This window comes from Mauremys mutica, chromosome 3 (assembly GCF_020497125.1).
Source record: "Mauremys mutica isolate MM-2020 ecotype Southern chromosome 3, ASM2049712v1, whole genome shotgun sequence".
NCBI lineage: Eukaryota > Metazoa > Chordata > Testudines > Geoemydidae > Mauremys > Mauremys mutica.
In genome coordinates, this window is record NC_059074.1 from 203,365,657 (window position 1) to 203,384,283 (window position 18,627).

The window sequence follows — 18,627 nt, forward strand, 5'->3', positions numbered from 1 at the left end:
CGTACATGTAGTGTTTTTTAGCGTTTCCATGCGACTGGAAGCACTGTTTTGCTAATTCAACAGTCTAATGGAGTTACCCAACTACATTTCCCTTCCAACAAAATGATATATCCTCCCTATGTTATACACACTTTTAATTGTTCCTAGGATACACTAAGGATACATAAATATTTATTCGGGATGCCTGAAGGCTCGATGACATGCCTTCTGGTCAATATCAATCCAGGACAGGAGGAATGCCAGAAAAATATTACTTTGTCTCCATCTACATCTCCACTAAGAAAGTTATGTTCTGAGAGACAGAGAATCCTGCTGGCTGTACTGCTGTGTGCCGAAAAATGAACATTTAGCGAGCGAGACCACTGTCCTTGTCAAACTACAACTGGCATTTAAAACAGAGTTCCAAGAATTACCCGTCATTCCCACTGCCTAAACCATAGGAGCCGGTCTCCAAGTCAAAACGCTTTATAGTACAGGTTAGAGCAAATCGCTGCTCTTAACTTCAATCATACCAGCTGGCGTCCTACCACCGCTTATTATGCTGACCAATTGTTTCCTTCCGCTCCCCCATTTCTCTGGCTGTGTCCATCTGTTGTCTCTTGTCTCATACTTAGATTGTAAGCTCACTGGGGCAGGGACCATTTTTTTGTTCTGTGTTTGTACAGCACCTAACACAGTGGAGTCATGGTCATAGAATCATAGAATCTCAGGGTTGGAAGAAGCCCCAATTCAGGGCTGAAAATAGCAGTGTAGATGTTCCTGCTTGGGCTGGACCCCAGGCTATGAAACCCAGCGAGGCGGATTGGTCTCAGAGCCTGGGCTCCAGGCTAAGCGGGAACATCTGTACTGCTATTTTTAGCTCCGTTGTACTGCAAATGTATACAGCTCAAGTCAGTTGACTCAGGCGCTGAGACTTGCTGCCACAGGTTGTTTTTTTGCAGTGCTGGCTTATAAAGGACTTATGTAAGCTTAAACCACCAAGATTAGAAAGCAGACGTCTCCTTTTAAAATAAAAGACGTTAATGATTTTATAGATGTGCATGGGCGAATGTGCATGTAAAATGTTGATGCTGTTCCATACAGCAGGCACTCGGATATTTGGAGCAGCAGTTTTATATAGACGCAATTGTATAGAAAACTACCCTCAAGTAAGTATTTGTTTAGATTGCAAGTTCTTCGGATCAGGGCTGTCTTATTATGTGTAGTCAGTGTCCATCACAGTTTGGCTCTAGTCAGGGCTTCTAAGTGCAACTGTAATGTGAACAAAAGAAGAATAATCTGGGGCCTGATCTTTCATTCTTTGCAAAACCCAAAGTGCCCATTGAAGTCAGCGGGTGTTGTACATGAACAAAGATGCAGGATCTGGCCTCTACTGCCATAAAACACAACATGAAATTTCACGCTTGAGCAGTTTGTCTTTGTTTTTTCATGTGTCATAGCTGGCTGAATAGCTGTAAACTCCTTGCTCCTCAAACCAGTCTCGGAACTGCAGAGTAATCACACGTTCCTCCCACACCCCAATGTTAATCACCAACACAATTAACTCAAATAGCACCAATCCTTGCTGGAGAAGAATAGGACCTGAGCAAATAGCTTACAATACACACACCCAGGGATTGCCCACAAATCCCAGCACTTGTGGATACACCTATAAAGGCTCACAGAAAACCTGTGACACATTGTCTGTCTAAAACAACCAAACCCCAGCCTATCACATTGTCAGAGGAATTCCTCTACTAAAGAAGAGAAAGAGATTTATTTGGCATATTTTCACTAGCAACAAGGAAATACATCATGACACTATGACGCACAAGTGGACACTTTACAATTACCAAGATCTGAAATTAATCAAGGCTCAAATTAGAACAGGAATATCAACTGGACAAATCTACTATAACCACTAGGTCACGTAGCCTCCTCCAGTGCTCCTACTCTCAACAGACAAAACACAGCAATGGCTGGAATCCCTATCACAGATGAATGCTATTTTACTTGAGACATAATCCTGGAATTGTCAGACTGGAAACTGAAGGAAACTGCCCAGACCTCATAAGCTAGTAACACCACAGTAGACTAGGTTCTTTGGGAACTTATCCTCTGTCTGTGCAATATAGTGAGCAACCAGTAGAGGTGCTGATGTCTAAACGTTACCATCCATGGTAGTTTGCTCAGCCCTTAAGCAAGTACACCTCTACCACAATATAACACAACCTGATATAACAGGAATTTGGATACAACGGGGTAAAGCAGTGCTCCGGGGGGGGGGGGGGGAAGGGGGCTGCGCACTCCGGTGGATCAAAGCTAGTTCGATATAACGCGGTTTCACCTATAACACGATGTAGTGAGCCGGTGTGTCTCCCCGCTGCCCCGGAGGGGGAAGAGCTCATCCGGAGAGCTCGTCCGGAGTGGGCGGAGCTAGGGAGCTCTGAGCCCGCCCCTTAGAGGGTCAGGCGGCGACCTGGAAGTATAAAGGCCGGCCCTCAGAGCTCAGTAAGGCCCCAGCCGCCTGGGAGACCAGATGTCTCCAGCCTAGCCCGCGACTGGGAAAACCCCGTGGGCCAAGGCAGCTGGCCGGACCTACCCTGCGCTCACTACCCGGAGGAGCTGCCGGACCGGACCTGCCCTGCGCTCGCTACCCGGAGGAGCTGCCAGGCCTGCCGCTCGCCCACTACCCAGAGGAACCTATGGTGCGGGACACCCCCCCGCCCCCGAGGACAACACCCTGACCCAGGTACTACCCGAGGGGGAGTCTGGAAGTAGCCCGGGGGCAGCCAGCCCTAGTCTGGCTGCAGCACACCCAGAGCCGATGTCGGTGTGTTGCGGCCAGGATCCCCACTGACTAAGCAGCGAGTCTTCTGCCGCTGCAAGGGCCCCGGGCTGGGACGCAGAGGAGTGGGAGGGCCTGCGTCCCCCCCACCACCCAACTCGGGGTGGCTGTCTCCCCCTCTCCCAGGCCTGGGGAGGCTGGGGCCTATCGCTACTGCTCAGCCCTGCCTGAGGGCCTGAGCCTTTGACTCCTTGTTGCCCCACCCTGACCCAGGGCCTGGGCTCCCAACCGTTTGCACTTACTGCTCAGCCCTGTCTGAGGGCCTGAGCTCCTGACTCAGCATTTGTTGCCCCGCCCTGACCTAGGGCCTGGGCTTATTCCTACTGTCTATAGTGCCAGTGCTCAGCTCTGGCCTGAGCACCTGACCCAGTGTTGCGCCGCCCTGATCCAGGGCCTGGGCTTACAGTATTTGGTCCTGTTACAGCAAGGGCTGCCGAGGGATACCCCACGGCCAGACTAATTCCCCAACATCAACTGTGTGTAGTGAGCCAGTGCGGCTCCCCGCCGCCCTGGAGAGGGTCGAGCCCCGGCTAACCCTTGTACACGCGCTAAGATTTTTTGGCTCCCGAGGACAGCGTTATATTGAGGTAGAGGTGTATCTTGTGTCAGCGAACATGAGGAAGAGGAGTTAAACACCTCCTTTTAACTATTTAAATCTCCAGAGTGAACAGAAATTTCACAGGGGTTTTGCTAGCTTTACCTGCAAACAGAAGAAATATTTTTTTCTTTTAAAAAAATATTTGCAAACGACTTCCCAACCTCACCTCGTTTTATTTTAAGCCAGGCTTTTTAGTGCAACTGCCACAAACCTTCTTAACCCTCGGTGCATCAGGACTGAATAGGTGATGAAAGTGGTGGGTTCAATGCAGTTTGGATTTAAAATTCCAGAAAGGAGCGAAGGCTGAATACAACCATATCCAGCTCTGCCCCATGTCCAATGCACTGTCTATGCAGTCACTGATGGTGATGACAGCAGCAGCAAAAGCCGTGCACAAAGAAATACTGTACTAGTGGGTCTTAAATCAAACAAAATTATTTTAACTGGAAATATTTAAAAGTAGCAAACAACATAGTAGCAACACTTAGTTCATAAGTAAAGTGATTCCCCCATCACAAACTTCCCCTCAAACTTTTAAGTCAGAGGGGATGGGTGTGAGTGTGGGGGGGAAGGGGGATCTTGGATCACATGAATCAATAACGTCAGGCTGGATCACATGATGTAACATATGACTGCCCATTCTTCTGACACCAGCATCTTGTTCTAACATCAGTGCTCCCCCTCCACCATAACATAGCAATTGACAGGGGCTGGAAAGTTGGATTCGCAGTGGTGGAGAAATCAGTGAGGCGAATCTGGGGATAGTCTATGCGGGTCAAAAAATGGGTTTGTTGGTTTTTTCTCCTGTGGAAAATTCCAACTTTTCAGCGAGAAAACTGAAAACCAAAAATTCTCAGCCAAATAATAAAGAGAGAACTGAAAATTCTGATTCAGAAATGTTGCCATGCTGCCTCAGGGTAGTCGTAATTCAGGTACCTCATAACACCATTCTTCTTTATGGGCTTGGGCTCCCTGGCTGGACTACATCTCCCATGATGCACCACATTCTCCCTTCTTGCTGAGATACCACAGTGCATCACAGCAATCACATAGCCACAGTGCATCATGAGACATTTAGTCCCTTGGGGAGCCTGGCACATAGAGGCGAATGGGACATTACATACCCAAAAAGTACAACCAACTCCCATTAAGGCACAACGGCTGTATTTCAAAATAAAAATGTTCAGCCAAAATCAAAACTTTTTGGCTTTTGGATATTTGGGGTTGTTGGTGGCACCAGGCATGACCCAGTGTTGACAGAGGGGTGGAAAATGACAGTGCCAATGAAGGCTCCCTGTATTAGGCCTCTGCTTGTCTGAACCGCTTCCATGTTTAAACTTTAATTAACCCCACAGGCTAGATGGAAAGAATGGAATGTGTGGCAACTAGTTATCAGTACCAGGAGGCAATTATACAGCCTGCTTGCACCTGGCTAAAGGGAGTGAAACAGAATGACCGGTCAAGAAAAGTTACTAACGAGATAATATATTTTTTTTGCCAAGTATGATCTAACCTGTTTAAAGTAATTGCTGCTTCATAATGTATTTGCTGTATGGGAACTAAAAAGGAGGGAGAAGAGGGGGGGGAAGGGAGGAGCTGGGCATTGGGGGTAATAGACATGCTTAGCTAAGATCATGTATAAAGACAGAGAGCTGCTTTTCTGGGGGGTGCTTGATCTGAGACGTGGTCTCCGAGCACGCGCTTTGAGATCTCAAATAAACTTTTTTTTTGCTTCTCCACCCTGGTGTGTCTAATTGGAGCGAGGCACTCCGGGCAACGAATCACTGTTTGCTGCCTCAGGCCTTTTTGGCCGGCAACAGTTTTGGCGTCCCTGGGTGGGCTTGAGGCTAAATTTAGCCTTGCCCGGACCCCTCCTGGAGGTCGACGGATTGCGGCGACGACCGATGCCCAGCGCGCACCGGTGACTTCATCGGGGGCCTCGGCGGAGACGCAGTGTGGTCGACCCCGGAGGGCACTACGGTGCAACGCGCTCAGATAGTGGAGAAGCAGCTACGGGCGACGGTGGGGAACCGGTCTCGTGGATAAGGTAGGAACAGTCCAGTGCTGTTAACCTTTTGTTTGCCTGTTAAGACCTGGGGACGCCCAGTGTCTTCCCATAGGTATGGGGCAGGGACAGAGTACAGGCAGGGTACGGTGTACACCCTTAGAATGCATTCTGATGAATTGGAAAGTGTTTGAAAAAGATCCATTGACTAAAAGTAAACTGAAAAGATTCTGTAAGTAAACTGGCCTCAGTACCAGCTAGAGGGCCAGGAAAGGTGGCCACCGGAGGGATCACTTAATTACAACACGATCCTTCAATTAGCTTTGTTTTGTCAGCGAATGAATAAGTGGAATGAATTTATGTATGCACAGTTGTTTATGTTGTTGAGAGATAGGTCAGATCTGTTGCAAGAGTGTAATCTGACTCCGACAGGCTCGGCAGTCACTGTGTTAGTTCCCCGAACCCCTCCCCGGTTGTAATGGCAGAGTCGGTGTCCCCTTCGGCTCCTACACCCCCACCGTATAAAGACCAGGTGCCTCAGGTTTCAGAGATTGCTCCTTCAGTGGGATTTTATCCGTTGATTACTGAGACTGTGGTGGCTCGCCCGGGAGCAGAGGGGCGCCGGGCCACTACTATGCTAGTTTACTCACATGTGCCTTTTAACCCAGTGGACTTAGCAGCCTTTAAGGCACAGGCAGGGGAATTCTCCACGAATCCCAGCAAGTTTATTTCGGTTTTTGAGGGATGTTTTGCCAGTCACAAGCCTGACTGGGATGACTGTAATATCCTTATGAGGACCCTGTTGTCTGAAGTGAAGAGGAATCAGGTTACAGCCTTAGGGAGGAAGAAAAGAAAAAAAGGCAAGTGAAGATGATGGTTGCAGCAGTACAGGCCAGTGACAAGAGGAAGTTTCAGGAACGTGGTGGAAGGGGCCGGGGGATGAGAGGTCGTGGACGTGGGCGCCCTGGCTCACAGGAAAGGCGTTTGGGACGCAATCAGTGTGCCATATGCCGAAAGGAGGGACACTGGAAAAATGAGTGCCCCGAGAGGGAAGATACCCCTATGATGGCAGCAGAGAATCAAGACTAGGGGTGTCAGGAAAGACGGACTATCCTGCCCCCGAAACCCCGAGTAAAAATGCGGGTGGGAAATTCTGAAATAGACTTTTTAGTAGACTCTGGAGCGGCTCGAACCGCTGTAAATCAACCCCTCCAGCTGCCTGTGGCAGATTCCCTCACTGTGGTCGGCGCTACAGGAAAAGGAATCAAATGTCCAGTGTATGCCCCAGCAGAATGTGCTTTGGGAGACAAAACTCTCTCCCACAAGCTGGTTTACCTCCCCGACTGCCCAACGCCTCTACTGGGACGGGATCTGCTTTGTCGCTTAGGTGCCACCCTGCACTTCACCCAAGATGAAATCACCCTCACCTTGCCCCCAGAGAATGCCTGGATAATGACTCTTGCAGTTGAGCCCTCAGCCATGCAAGCCCCAGAGTGGAGCCAGTGGGAGGACCAGGTTTTTCCTCTAGTATGGGCATCGGGGGTCCCAGGAAAGGCAGTACATCACACCCCCATTAAAGTTCAGCTCCTGCCAGGAAAAAGTCCGGTGCGGATCAAGCAGTATCCGATAAAGAGGGAGGCCAGAGAAGGGCTGCAGGAAACTATAAATCAGTTTCTGAAGTACGGGGTACTGCGAGAATGTCAGTCAGCCTGGAACACCCCCATCCTGCCTGTTCGAAAGCCCAATGGCACCTATCGGCTGGTCCAGGACCTGAGGGCAGTTAATGAACGGGTTAAGACTCTGCACCCCCTTGTTCCAAACCCATATACACTGTTGGCATCTATAGGAGGGCAGTACACCCACTTTTCAGTCCTAGACCTGAAAGATGCTTTCTTCACAATTCCGGTCGACACACAATCTCAGGAGATTTTCTCCTTCGAGTGGGAAGACGACCGAAGGGTTAAAAGGCAGTTTTGCTGGACTGTGTTAGCCCAAGAATTTAAGAACTCCCCCACGCTGTTCGGCCAGGCTCTGGCCAAAGACCTGGAGGAGTAAAATACTCCGGACGGGATTCTCCTCCTGCAGTATGTGGACGACCTGTTAATAGGGGCGGTGGGATTAACCCCTTGCCTCCACGCCACTGTGAGCCTCCTGAACTTTGTTGGACTCAGAGGATACCGGGTAGCTCAGAGCAAGGCTCAAATTGCCCTCTCAGAAGTACAGTACTTAGGATTTCACATAAGACAGGGGGAGAGACAGCTTTCAAACGAGAGGAAGGAAGCCATCTGTCAAATTCCTATCCCAAGCAATCGTAAACAGCTCAGGGCTTTTCTGGGCATGGCAGGCTTTTGCAGAATATGGATCCCAGAGTTCGGACTGTGGGCTAAGCCCTTGTATGAATGTGTTAAGGGAATGGATCACGATCCCTTTCACTGGTCCTCAGAAGCTGACAAGGCATTTAAAGTGTTAAAGAGAAAGCTAATGGAAGCTCCAGCACTCGGTCTCCCAGACATCTTTAAGCCGTTTCAACTGTATGTGCATGAAAGGAAGGGAGTGGCTCTAGGGGTGCTTACTCAATTATTAGGCACTTGGAAACGTCCTGTGGCATATTTCTCTAAACAACTGGATCAAGTTGCCAAGGGGTGGCCAGCTTGCCTGCGAGCTGTCGCGGCAACTGCCCTAGTGCTTGGTGAAGCAGAGAAACTGACTTTGGGGGGGACTGTGCAGATGTATACCCCTCATATGGTTCAAGCCCTGCTGGACACTAAGGGTGGTCTCTGGCTCACGCAGGCTCGGGTAGCTCGGTACCAGGCTAAACTCAGGGAAAAATCCTCCTACCTAAAAGCCTAATACGGCCAGTACTACAGAAACTACATCAGACCACTCACGCTGGAAGGGAGGCTCTCACCCAGCTTATGAATAAGTATTTTCTAACCTCTGGATTAAGACCCCTGGCTTCCCAGGTACAGGCTGAGTGTTTAGTCTGTCAAAAGAACAACCCTCGACCAGGAGTGTCAGTGCCACCAGCCACTCTGGAACCTACCCCAGGGCCAGGATTGGTGTGGCAAGTAGACTTCACTGAATTCCCCCGAACCCAAGGGTTCAGGTACCTCCTTGTCATGGTGGATCGATTCAGCGGATGGCCTGAAACCTTCCCATGCCGAAACAACACTGCCAGAACTGTGGCTCTCAAGTTTGTCAAGGAGATCATTCCTCGCTTTGGACTCCCCCAGTGGATGGAATCTGACAATGGAACACACTTCACATCGCAAGTCATTCAGGGGATTTCGGATGTTCTACAAATCACCTGGAAGCTCCACACTCCATGGCGACCACAGGCCAGTGGAGTAGTGGAACGTACTAATCAGACACTCAAGCGGCATCTCTCAAAGGTCTGCCAAGAGGCTTCTCTTCGGTGGCCTGATGCCTTACCCCTTGTTTTGCTCCGAGTTCGTGCTCTCCCAAAGGGCAGGTTAGGGCTTAGTCCCTTCGAGATTATGTTTGGGAGGGCATGGCCTATGAATGGTACACCGGTTCTGTTAGGGGAGTGGGAGGTAGGCTGCGGTTTCTTATCTCAGTACATGTGCTCTCTGTCTGCTGTTCTCTGTTCTCTCCACAGGTATACCAAAGATTTGCAGCCTCTCCCGCTGGATGCCCCTGTCCACTCCCTGCAGCCTGGTGACTCCGTTCTCGTTCGTACCTGGAAGGACGAGCCTCTCCAAGAGAAGTGGAAGGGACCTCACACCGTCCTGCTGATCACCCACACAGCAGCAAAGGTTGAGGGATACAAGAACTGGATCCACTACTCCCGTCTGAAAGCAGTGCCAGCTCCTGAACGGTGGACCGTCCAACCTGCGGAGAAGACTGCCAACGACGATCTGGGACTTAAGCTGTTATTCAGGCGACAGTAAGGCCTGCTGGGAATGCCCTGTGACCCCTTTGGACAGTTACAGCGCACTCCCCGTGAACACTCTGAGCGTTGGCTGTGTTTATTTTCACAGGGCCAGCCTAACCTGTGGGCCTGGTCCCTTTTGTTTTTAATCTGCTTGTTTTAAACTGCTCCTCCGTAAACTTTGTACCCCCCGTGCCCCGAAGGTCCCTATGTACCCTCTCATTGACAGCCCCAGCTCCATAGAACTCAATTATGTTTTGTCCACAGTATATGAGAACACTCAGCCAAAGGTTTGTTGAGTATTCTCAAAGGAGGGAATTGTTGGTGGCACCAGGCATGACCCAGTGTTGACAGAGGGGTGGAAAATGACAGTGCCAATGAAGGCTCCCTGTATTAGGCCTCTGCTTGTCTGAACCGCTTCCATGTTTAAACTTTAATTAACCCCACAGGCTAGATGGAAAGAATGGAATGTGTGGCAACTAGTTATCAGTACCAGGAGGCAATTATACAGCCTGCTTGCACCTGGCTAAAGGGAGTGAAACAGAATGACCGGTCAAGAAAAGTTACTAACGAGATAATATATTTTTTTGCCAAGTATGATCTAACCTGTTTAGAGTAATTGCTGCTTCATAATGTATTTGCTGTATGGGAACTAAAAAGGAGGGAGAAGAGGGGGGGGAAGGGAGGAGCTGGGCATTGGGGGTAATAGACATGCTTAGCTAAGATCATGTATAAAGACAGAGAGCTGCTTTTCTGGGGTGTGCTTGATCTGAGACGTGGTCTCCGAGCACGCGCTTTGAGATCTCAAATAAACTTTTTTTTGCTTCTCCACCCTGGTGTGTCTAATTGGAGCGAGGCACTCCGGGCAACGAATCACTGTTTGCTGCCTCAGGCCTTTTTGGCCGGCAACAGGGTTTTTTTAATGAAAAGTCTAAATTTTCTGTGGAAAGCCAACACACTTTGTAGAAAATTTAATTTAGGCCAAAACCCAATTTCCCATTGAAAAACAGCTTTGACAGAACATTTTCAACCAGGCTTCAAGAGCTGAAGGTAATCAGTGCCCCAGGCAGAGAGCAAATTCTCCTGCTGCTCACAGCTCCAATCCCATAATCTTGTATAACCAAAACCACCACAAAGCCTTTCTTCTCATGACTGAACATTTGAGCCCCTGTTAAGAACTTGGAAGACTGCGTGTAACAGAGCCACCTAGTGACACCTACAATAACTATATTAATATTGTATTTTAATGCACCCTCTCAAAGGCACTCCGACCACTGTAGAATAATTCATCCCTACAAACACACAAAGGTAGTGGAAACTGGCCAGAGTCGCTCTCAGAAAGTACGAGCAGAACAATACCTGTACACATATCACATCCATAACAGTTACATTAAATGAACTTTCAGGTTGTAAAGTCACATGCTCAAAAATTAGAAAATACCAGAATTAAAGTTGATACAACCTCAATTTATCTCCCTTGTGGATAAATACAACAGTGCAGCTTTGAAAGTGGGAACTGGCCCAAAGCTTAGTTTCTTGACCATTTTTGCAGAAATCCCCCCTCTCTAAGGCTTTGGCTACACTTGCATTTCAAAGCGCTGCCGCGGCAGCGCTTTGAAGCGCTAAGTGTAATCAAAGCACCAGCGCTGGGAGAAAACTCTCCCAGCGCTGTCCGTACTCCACTTCCCTGTGGGGAATAACGGACAGCGCTGGGAGCGCGGCTCCCAGCGCTGGGGCTTTGACTACACTGGCGCTTTGTAGCGCCGCAATTTGCAGCGCTGCAGAGGGTGTGTTTTCACACCCTGCTGCAGCGCTGCAAATTTGTAAGTGTAGCCAAGCCCTAAGAAACAAAACAAGGCAAGAAAGCTAACCCTTGTCTCCTAGTTGCTGAGCATAAACAGATCCTAGAGCAAGCTTTTCACTAATCCACAAGGAATGCAGCACAACCAGCCTTTCAGTTGCCTGTTTCTATAACCTTTTATAGACAGAACACTTGTCCTGCACTGGTTTAATAAGGACATGTTGCAGATGGGGGAAAGGAAGGTAGAAGGATTTGCAGAGTAGATGTTTCCTTGCTGGTTGTAATTGTACAAAGCAATGTTTTTCCTGATGCCTATGAGTGCTTTAGGATTGTTTCTGTTAGTTGGCTTCAGGTAACTCCCTCGTCCATGAGCAGTGACACCAGAAAGCTGCAACCCTCTCGACTGCTCTCACATGTACTGGCAATCCACAGCGCACTTTATATTTACTAGGAAGCACAGAACCATATTGCACTTCCAATAAGCCACACTTTGCACTAAGACAGATGCACTTGCTTCGAACTTCAGCAAGCTGCTTGCTGCCTATTCAAACAACACTCTGCCTGAAGCAATAAATATTGACCCGACATGTCTATGTCTAAAGTGTGTGTGTGTGTGAGTGAGAATATTTACATTTGTTAGTTTAGTCTTTACCTAAGCATGCTGATGAGGCAAAAGTATCCACAGAACTACAAGGCTCGTCACTGGTCCCAGTGCTGTGTTCTGGCAGGAAGCTTGTTATATCATAAGCAGAGGGAAGGTCCAGTACGCTGCTGTCCTCTGAGGGGTGGCTCGATGCGGTTTCATCTCCCTCCATGGCCCCACTGCAGTGAAGACACAACTGTTACTGAGATCCAAATTTCAGAGTAGCAGCCGTGTTAGTCTGTATCAGCAAAAAAACCGAGGAGGACTTGTGGCACCTTAGAGACTAAGAAGTTTATTTGGGCATAAGCTTTTGTGGGCTAAAACCCATATCATCAGATGCATGCAGTGGAAAATACAGTCGGAAGATAAATATACACACAGAGAACATGAAAAAATGAGTGTTGCCATACCAACTATAACGAGACTAACCAATTAAGGTGGGCTATTATCAGCAGGAGAAAAAAAAAAACTTTTGTAGTGATAATCAGGATGGCCCATTTCCAACCGTTGACAAGAAGGTGTGAGTAACAGCAGGGGAAAAATTTGCGTGGAGAAACAGTTTTACTTTGTGTAATGACCCATCCACTCCCAGTCTTTATTCACGCCTAATTTAATGGTGTCCAGTTTGCAAATTAATTCCAATTCAGCAGTTTCTCGTTGGAGTCTGTTTTTGAAGTTTTTTTGTTGGAGTATTGCGACTCTTAGGTCTGTAATTGAGTGACCAGGGAGGTAGAAGTGTTCTCCAACTGGTGTTTTAATTCTTGACGTCTGATTTGTGTCCAAATGCTATTTTGTAGCATGAAAACCCAAAGGAAAGCAAACTCCGAAGAGCTCGTCTGGTCATGCTCTTCATCATCACACAACAGAATACTGGATTCAGCATTTAGTCATTGACTGAACTAAGGGAGAGTGGGTCTCAGAAGAGGAAGGCAGCATGAAAGAAGTAGATTTTACTGTTCTTGGGCAGAAGGGATAACTTCAAAGTCTAAGCATCAAGGCTGAGATACCTGGACTCCCTGGAAACACATGGAGTCCAGGAAAATACTGAGGCACGTGCTAAACACTGAGCACATGACCCGAGTTAGACTGCTCATGTAGTTAAAATTAAGGACATGTTTGGAGTCCTTTTTCCAGATTGAGGCCTCTAGCAGCAGCTGGGTCAGCTCATCCCTTCATTCTCCTTGCATAGATAAACTGAAGGCGCTGCAGCTCGCTGGCGGACAGGAGGGTGTCTGCTCGGCATGGACATTAATACTCCTACGCTACATGTCAAAACACTGGAACTATGCCTAGGAATCCCTGGCCAAAATTCCATCTCTGCACCACATGCCGTGCACCACACTTCAGCTATCCTCCATCCTAGTCATATTAGTTACAAGTAGAGTTTTCAACAGTCTAGTTGCTGTACAGGCATAAAGACACAGCAAAAAGAGGGAAGGGAGGCCAAAGGGGAAAACACACACAAGCTAGGTAGTGATTGGCCACATCCTTATAACATGATAATGGATTTCTAGAAGCTGTACAGCCAGTCTCCAGTTAACTTGCTCCCAGGCCTTCAGTGGAGAGGCTGATCTCAGAGGAAAAGTGATGGTGTGACTGAACCTGTGAGTTCGCAGATACGCAAGAGCGGGACACATCATTTCATTTGCATTGTACCTGTGAATGGATCGCTGCCGACTGAGTAACCCTTTGAGCAATGTCCAGAAGTGAACAGGTTGCCAGTGTTTGTGAACATCTGTCACGCAGCTTTCCCTTCTAGGACGTCTGTCAGCTGCAGCCTTCTGGAATGAAAAACAGGTCATTAGATTCCTTGCATCAGCTGATCATTCTGCCAAAATGGTCTGACCTTCAAAAAGTGTGTGTCACTTGAAGTCAACACATTCCTCACTGTTTGTCAGGACAGACGCAGCAGTGGATCTTCCCTGGGAAATAAAAACAGCACATTTATGAAATAATTTCCTTCAATCTTTTTACACTGATGCTGGCCTCACTGAGAAGTTAACACCCTCCATACTTGTATTGGTATGTTGATGCCATGTGAGCTCTCATTTATTCAAAAACTTTGAAGCAGAAAACTAAAAATCAAACAGCCTCCGTGCTTGGCTCATGCCCACACATGCTGGGGAAACAGCCATTCATTCACACCTATCCAGTATGCTCTGTTGCTGCCATTCTGAAGCCAGCAGAGTGTTATAACACCTGTCTCTGCTGTACCAAGGCTTTCCAGGAAATACATTCTAGGAAGAGAATATGATCTAGCATTCAGAGCTGGCACCAGGCTCAGGAGACCTGGGTTCTATTTTCCACCCAGCCAATAACCTCACTGTGTGATTTTAGGCAAGTCACTGACAACCATATTTTAAGGATTGGCCACTTACAGGCAGCATCTCAATTTGAGACAACTTAGTCCTGAGCATCTGCAGCTCCCGTTGACGTCAATTGGAGATGTGGGTGCTCAGAACTCCTAAAAAATCAAGACCTAGGCTGGGGCATTCAAGATGGACTGGAAGGGGCTGAAGTTGGTATAAAAAAGATCTGACGAGGGGGAGACTGGAGCAATGAAGTAGGATGATTAGAGACCAGTGATTTCACCCCGGTGAAGAGTTGTTTGAAATGTTATGGACGGAAAAGCTCCAGGATTTGGAGACAACCTGGGTGGGAGAGGAGAAGGACAAGTTGAAGGTGGCCCCCAGGTTATAGGTCTGGTGGAGTTAGAAGCCATGATACAGAGATAGAGGAGAGAGCTTGGAAGAGAGTAAGAGCTTGGTTATGAGATGAGGGTGAGCGGTCCAAAATGAAACCGTGAGAGACACAAGGTGAACCCTCAGCGCTCAATTCAGAGCAGAGAAGCTTTATATGTGAGTGTCATTAACATTGAAGTGGTCGTTAAACCCATGCAAGTGGAGGAGGTCACCCAAGAACACCACTGCCAGGGCCATAAGCACTGCCCTGAAGGGATTCTGACAGCACATGGGAGCTGAGAGAAGAAAGAGTTGCCAAAAGAGCCATGGAAAGGGTGGCCAGAGAGGCAGGAAGAGACCCAGAAGCTCCATGAAACCAGGGACAGGTGGGATTCGAGGACACAGGAACGATCAACTTTGTCAAAGGCAGAGGAAAGCGCAAGGGAGGAGGTGGTCTGGGACAGACCTGAGATTTAGCCAGGAAGAGATTGTTCAAGACTTTGAGAGCAGTTTCTATGGGGCTTTGCACTTCCACAACTTGACCTGAAGTGAGGGCAGAGCCGGGAGGTGCTGAGCACGCTGCAGGATGCAAAGGCCCCAAGTTGGATGTTTCAAAGTTCAGCTGTTTTTCTGTTATTCCCACAAAATAGAAGGAAATAGGAGAATCGTACATTTTTCCCATAGTAAAAAAATAAAAATCATTTTTACCTCCTCATAACTCTGAAATCACTGCCAGGATTTTGCTCAAACTAAGAAAGTCAGAAAGAAAAGTCCACCTTCAGACAAAAGCTAAGCATGGAAAACTCCCAATACCAAACAGGAATATTCCAGAACATTATGAGCATGTGAATACAGAGGTTAATACAGAAACTGTTATAAAACTGTTATAACTTCAGTAGAGCTGAAAGTGGGCACATCCATGCAAGACTATCATATTTCTGCCTTGCTCCTTTCTCTTCAAGACACTCTCCTTGTATGTTTCTGCCTTTCTACTCTCAGCTGATTTTAAAAAACTGTATTGTGATGGATATTAAGATAAGTATGCAGATAATGACAAATGTTAAAAATCTGCATTCCCATCTTTTAAGTGTGGATTATCACAGATGTGTAGGAACACTGATATCAGATGCAGTGTTGTCATAGCTCAGTATATTATTATTTATATTATTGTAGGGCTTATGAGTCTTAGCTGGGGACCAGGACCCTGCTGTGCTAGGCAATGTAAACACAGAACACAAAGGCAGTCCCTGCCCTGAAGAGCAAAATTCACAGGCATGTGGTACAGCTCTGTAACATACACATCTATTCAAATGTATTTGGTGTAATGTTTTTACACACTGCAAGGTCCACAAACAGCTGGTGTTGACAGATATAACTCATTGGCCTTCCAGAGTCTGTTTCCCCCATTTAGTTATTCTACTTAACCTCATATAATTCCCCTCATCTCAATGGAGATGCACTGCTGTTAACAGAATCAGAGGGGTCAAATGTAACACCCGTGGGCTAGATCTAGCCTGCAGAACAGTTTCATCCAGACTGTGGACTTCCCATGAATATTCAGGTTTGTCTTCACAATCCCAGAGTCCACGCTACCAGGGTGTGATTTGTAGAGCACATCAGTGTGCTGTGCTCTAACAACCCTGCGTAGACCCTGCTAGTGTGCACTGATGAAGTCCTGATAAAAACAGGGCGACATCAACACACGCTAAAGAACATTTAGCATGGAGCAACAGGGTCCACGTGGGGGAGTTAGTCCACAATCCAGACTCCGGTGCAGCAATCCAACAAAACCTTGTGTACAGGTGTTGAACCACTTGGAAGCATTTAAGAGGCTCTGGAGAAGTGTAAAATAAATGTAGGTCATTACCAACATGGCTTATCTTTGGCTATTTCTATTTTAATAACTTTTGCTGAGTGTGGCCTGCACAAGTGGCAGAGTATCGGATCAGGCCCGCTATCTCAGGTGTGTTTGACACCCCTACTCTAGATCCTCCCATCCTCAGAGGTCTGACTGTCCCAGCAGTGCTTACCCCTGCCCTTTCTACACTCACGCACACTCGGATTCAGAGCATCTCCCTGCCCCCCACGAGGGCTGTCTCCTTGTAACACTGAAACAAGCAAGCCAAATTAAAGACCCACCCACCCCTTTAATCATTAACATAATTTACGGCTAGCCCAGGGGTAAGTGAGCTGGAAGGGAATGCCTTGTAAATATTATGATAGGATCAGTCTCTGCAATTAGTATTTATTAGAGCCGGTAAAACAAACATTTTTCTAAAATTTATGAGAGACGGGTCTGTTTTTTGTGGGGGGAAAAGGTTGAAATGTTTGGCCCAGCTCCATTATTTATCAGTCCTCCAGCGCTGCGTGTAAGCCAGCGGCTGTATTTTGGCAGATGCTTTCCCCAGCTTTGTTTTTTAATGTTAATTTTCAGCCTGCTTATAATAAAAGCAACACAGAGAAGAGCTCCCAGGGAAAGGCAACAAGGGACATCAAAAGTGAGCAAAAAGGCCTTCATATCAAGCCATTGGTTCCAAGCAGGGATACGCAGCCCCCACGGATGGTACAAAGCCCTGTAGGGCTCCACTGTGGGGCCAGCCCCACACTGTTATTTACAAAGCCTGGCTTTCTGGCACAGCCAGGGTGGAGCAGGGATAAGAACGGCCATAGGGGGTCAGACCAAAGGTCCATCTAGCCCAGTATCCTGTCTTCCGAGAGTGGCCAATGCCAGCTGCCCCAGAGGGAAGGAACAGAACAGGGAATCATCAAGTGACCCATCCCCTGTCGCCCATTCCCAGCTTCTGGCAAGCAGAGGCTCTAGGGACACTCAAGAGCATGGGTTTGCATGGGACAAGTCGCCACAGCCCCAATCCTGAAAGCAGGTAGCGAGGACCCTGTGCCCGCACTGGTCTATGCATGCAGACGGGCTTGCAGGATCGGGGCCCCCGGCACTACTTGGTGCGACTGCGTGCTGGCTGGGGGCGAGGTCTTAGGAGAGGTCTGTCCGCCTCCTGGCTGCAAGAAGCAGCTATGACAGTCTGGGGGCAGCAGGGCTGATGGGTTGTCAGAGGGCAGGTGAACAGCACCCAGACCCCACTAACTGCCAGCCGCTCCCACATGCTCCCTGAAAAGGGCTCGCTAACAGCTCCCCATGGGCAGGGGAACCCTTCCCCCTTTAGCCACCCATTCCTCCGGCGTGCCCCAGTGCTGCTCTACCAGACCCATCCCCAACCACACAATGACATCCCCCAGCCTCTAGCTAACACCCTGCTGCAGCCACTGGCCACTCACTAGCACCCTCAGATTCCCCAACTCCTTGCTCCCCCAGACCGGACAAAGCTGAGTGGAGAGGTGTTAACGGGCCACTCTGTTCTGCATGGCCCCTTACAATCTGCTCCACCTTGCGTTTCGCTGTGAGGCCGGGAGGGAGTCCCTTTCCCAGACCTGAAGAAGAGCTCTGTCTCTATAAGCGCAAAAGCTTGTCTCTCTCACCAACAGAAGCCAGTCCAATAAAATTTATTACCACCCCCACCTTGTTTCCCAAACCTTCACATCACCCCAAATCCACTGGCAGCCCCATGCAGCACCCCACCCCAGCTGACCCCATTAAAGCAGCATGTAATCCTCAGACACCACCCCCTAGAGACAGCCTGCCAGGGGAAAGGGAGCAGACCCTGATTAGCTTGTCGTTGTTATACTCACACAGCTGAAGCAGAAAAACTGGGAGCTGCAGCTCCTGAACTGGAAGTGCATGAGCCATCTTTCTTGAGGGCATGAAAGCCGAACAGGAAGTAGTTGCGGGGCTCAGATTTGCTAATGATAAATGTGTTACCAGCGGATGGTTGGAAACCATTTTTGTTGTGGGTAAAAGCAAAACGGTTCTGCAAGTGCAGAACACCGAGAAACTAATCAAAAGAGGCGCAGTTAAATAACAACTGTCTATCGATGAGAACAGGAGGGGGGGAAGTTAAATGAAAAGAAACTTTTAAAAAAATCCCAGTTTAAAGAAAATACAAATCCTAAAATCAAAAGCAGGGTACCTGCAAATGCTATAATTGCCAGCATCTTACATCCAGGAGACTAACGCACACAAACCTTGTGTGAACGTTTAGTTCTGACTAGCAGGGAGACATGGTTTATCATTAAAGCAGTGAATGCACTGATCCTGTTAGCTCCAGAA

At 48.1% G+C, this 18,627-nt stretch overlaps 1 protein-coding gene across 2 annotated transcripts in view; it reads right to left on the reverse strand.

The window, feature by feature from the left end:
- Nucleotides 1–18,253, reverse strand: part of SHLD1 (shieldin complex subunit 1) — a 77,410-nt gene extending 59,157 nt beyond the window's left edge. The window contains exons 1-3 of one of the 2 annotated variants that reach the window (XM_045008540.1): nucleotides 18,150–18,229; nucleotides 13,423–13,544; nucleotides 11,776–11,945 (exon numbers count right to left, since the gene is read on the reverse strand). In XM_045008540.1, coding sequence (XP_044864475.1) covers nucleotides 11,776–11,945; nucleotides 13,423–13,544; nucleotides 18,150–18,200 — 343 coding nt within the window. In that variant the 5' untranslated portion in view covers nucleotides 18,201–18,229. Of the gene's footprint in view, nucleotides 1–11,775; nucleotides 11,946–13,422; nucleotides 13,548–18,149 lie in introns of both variants that reach the window. The other variant, XM_045008539.1, reaches the window with a different exon arrangement.
- Nucleotides 18,254–18,627: the final 374 nt, after the last annotated feature.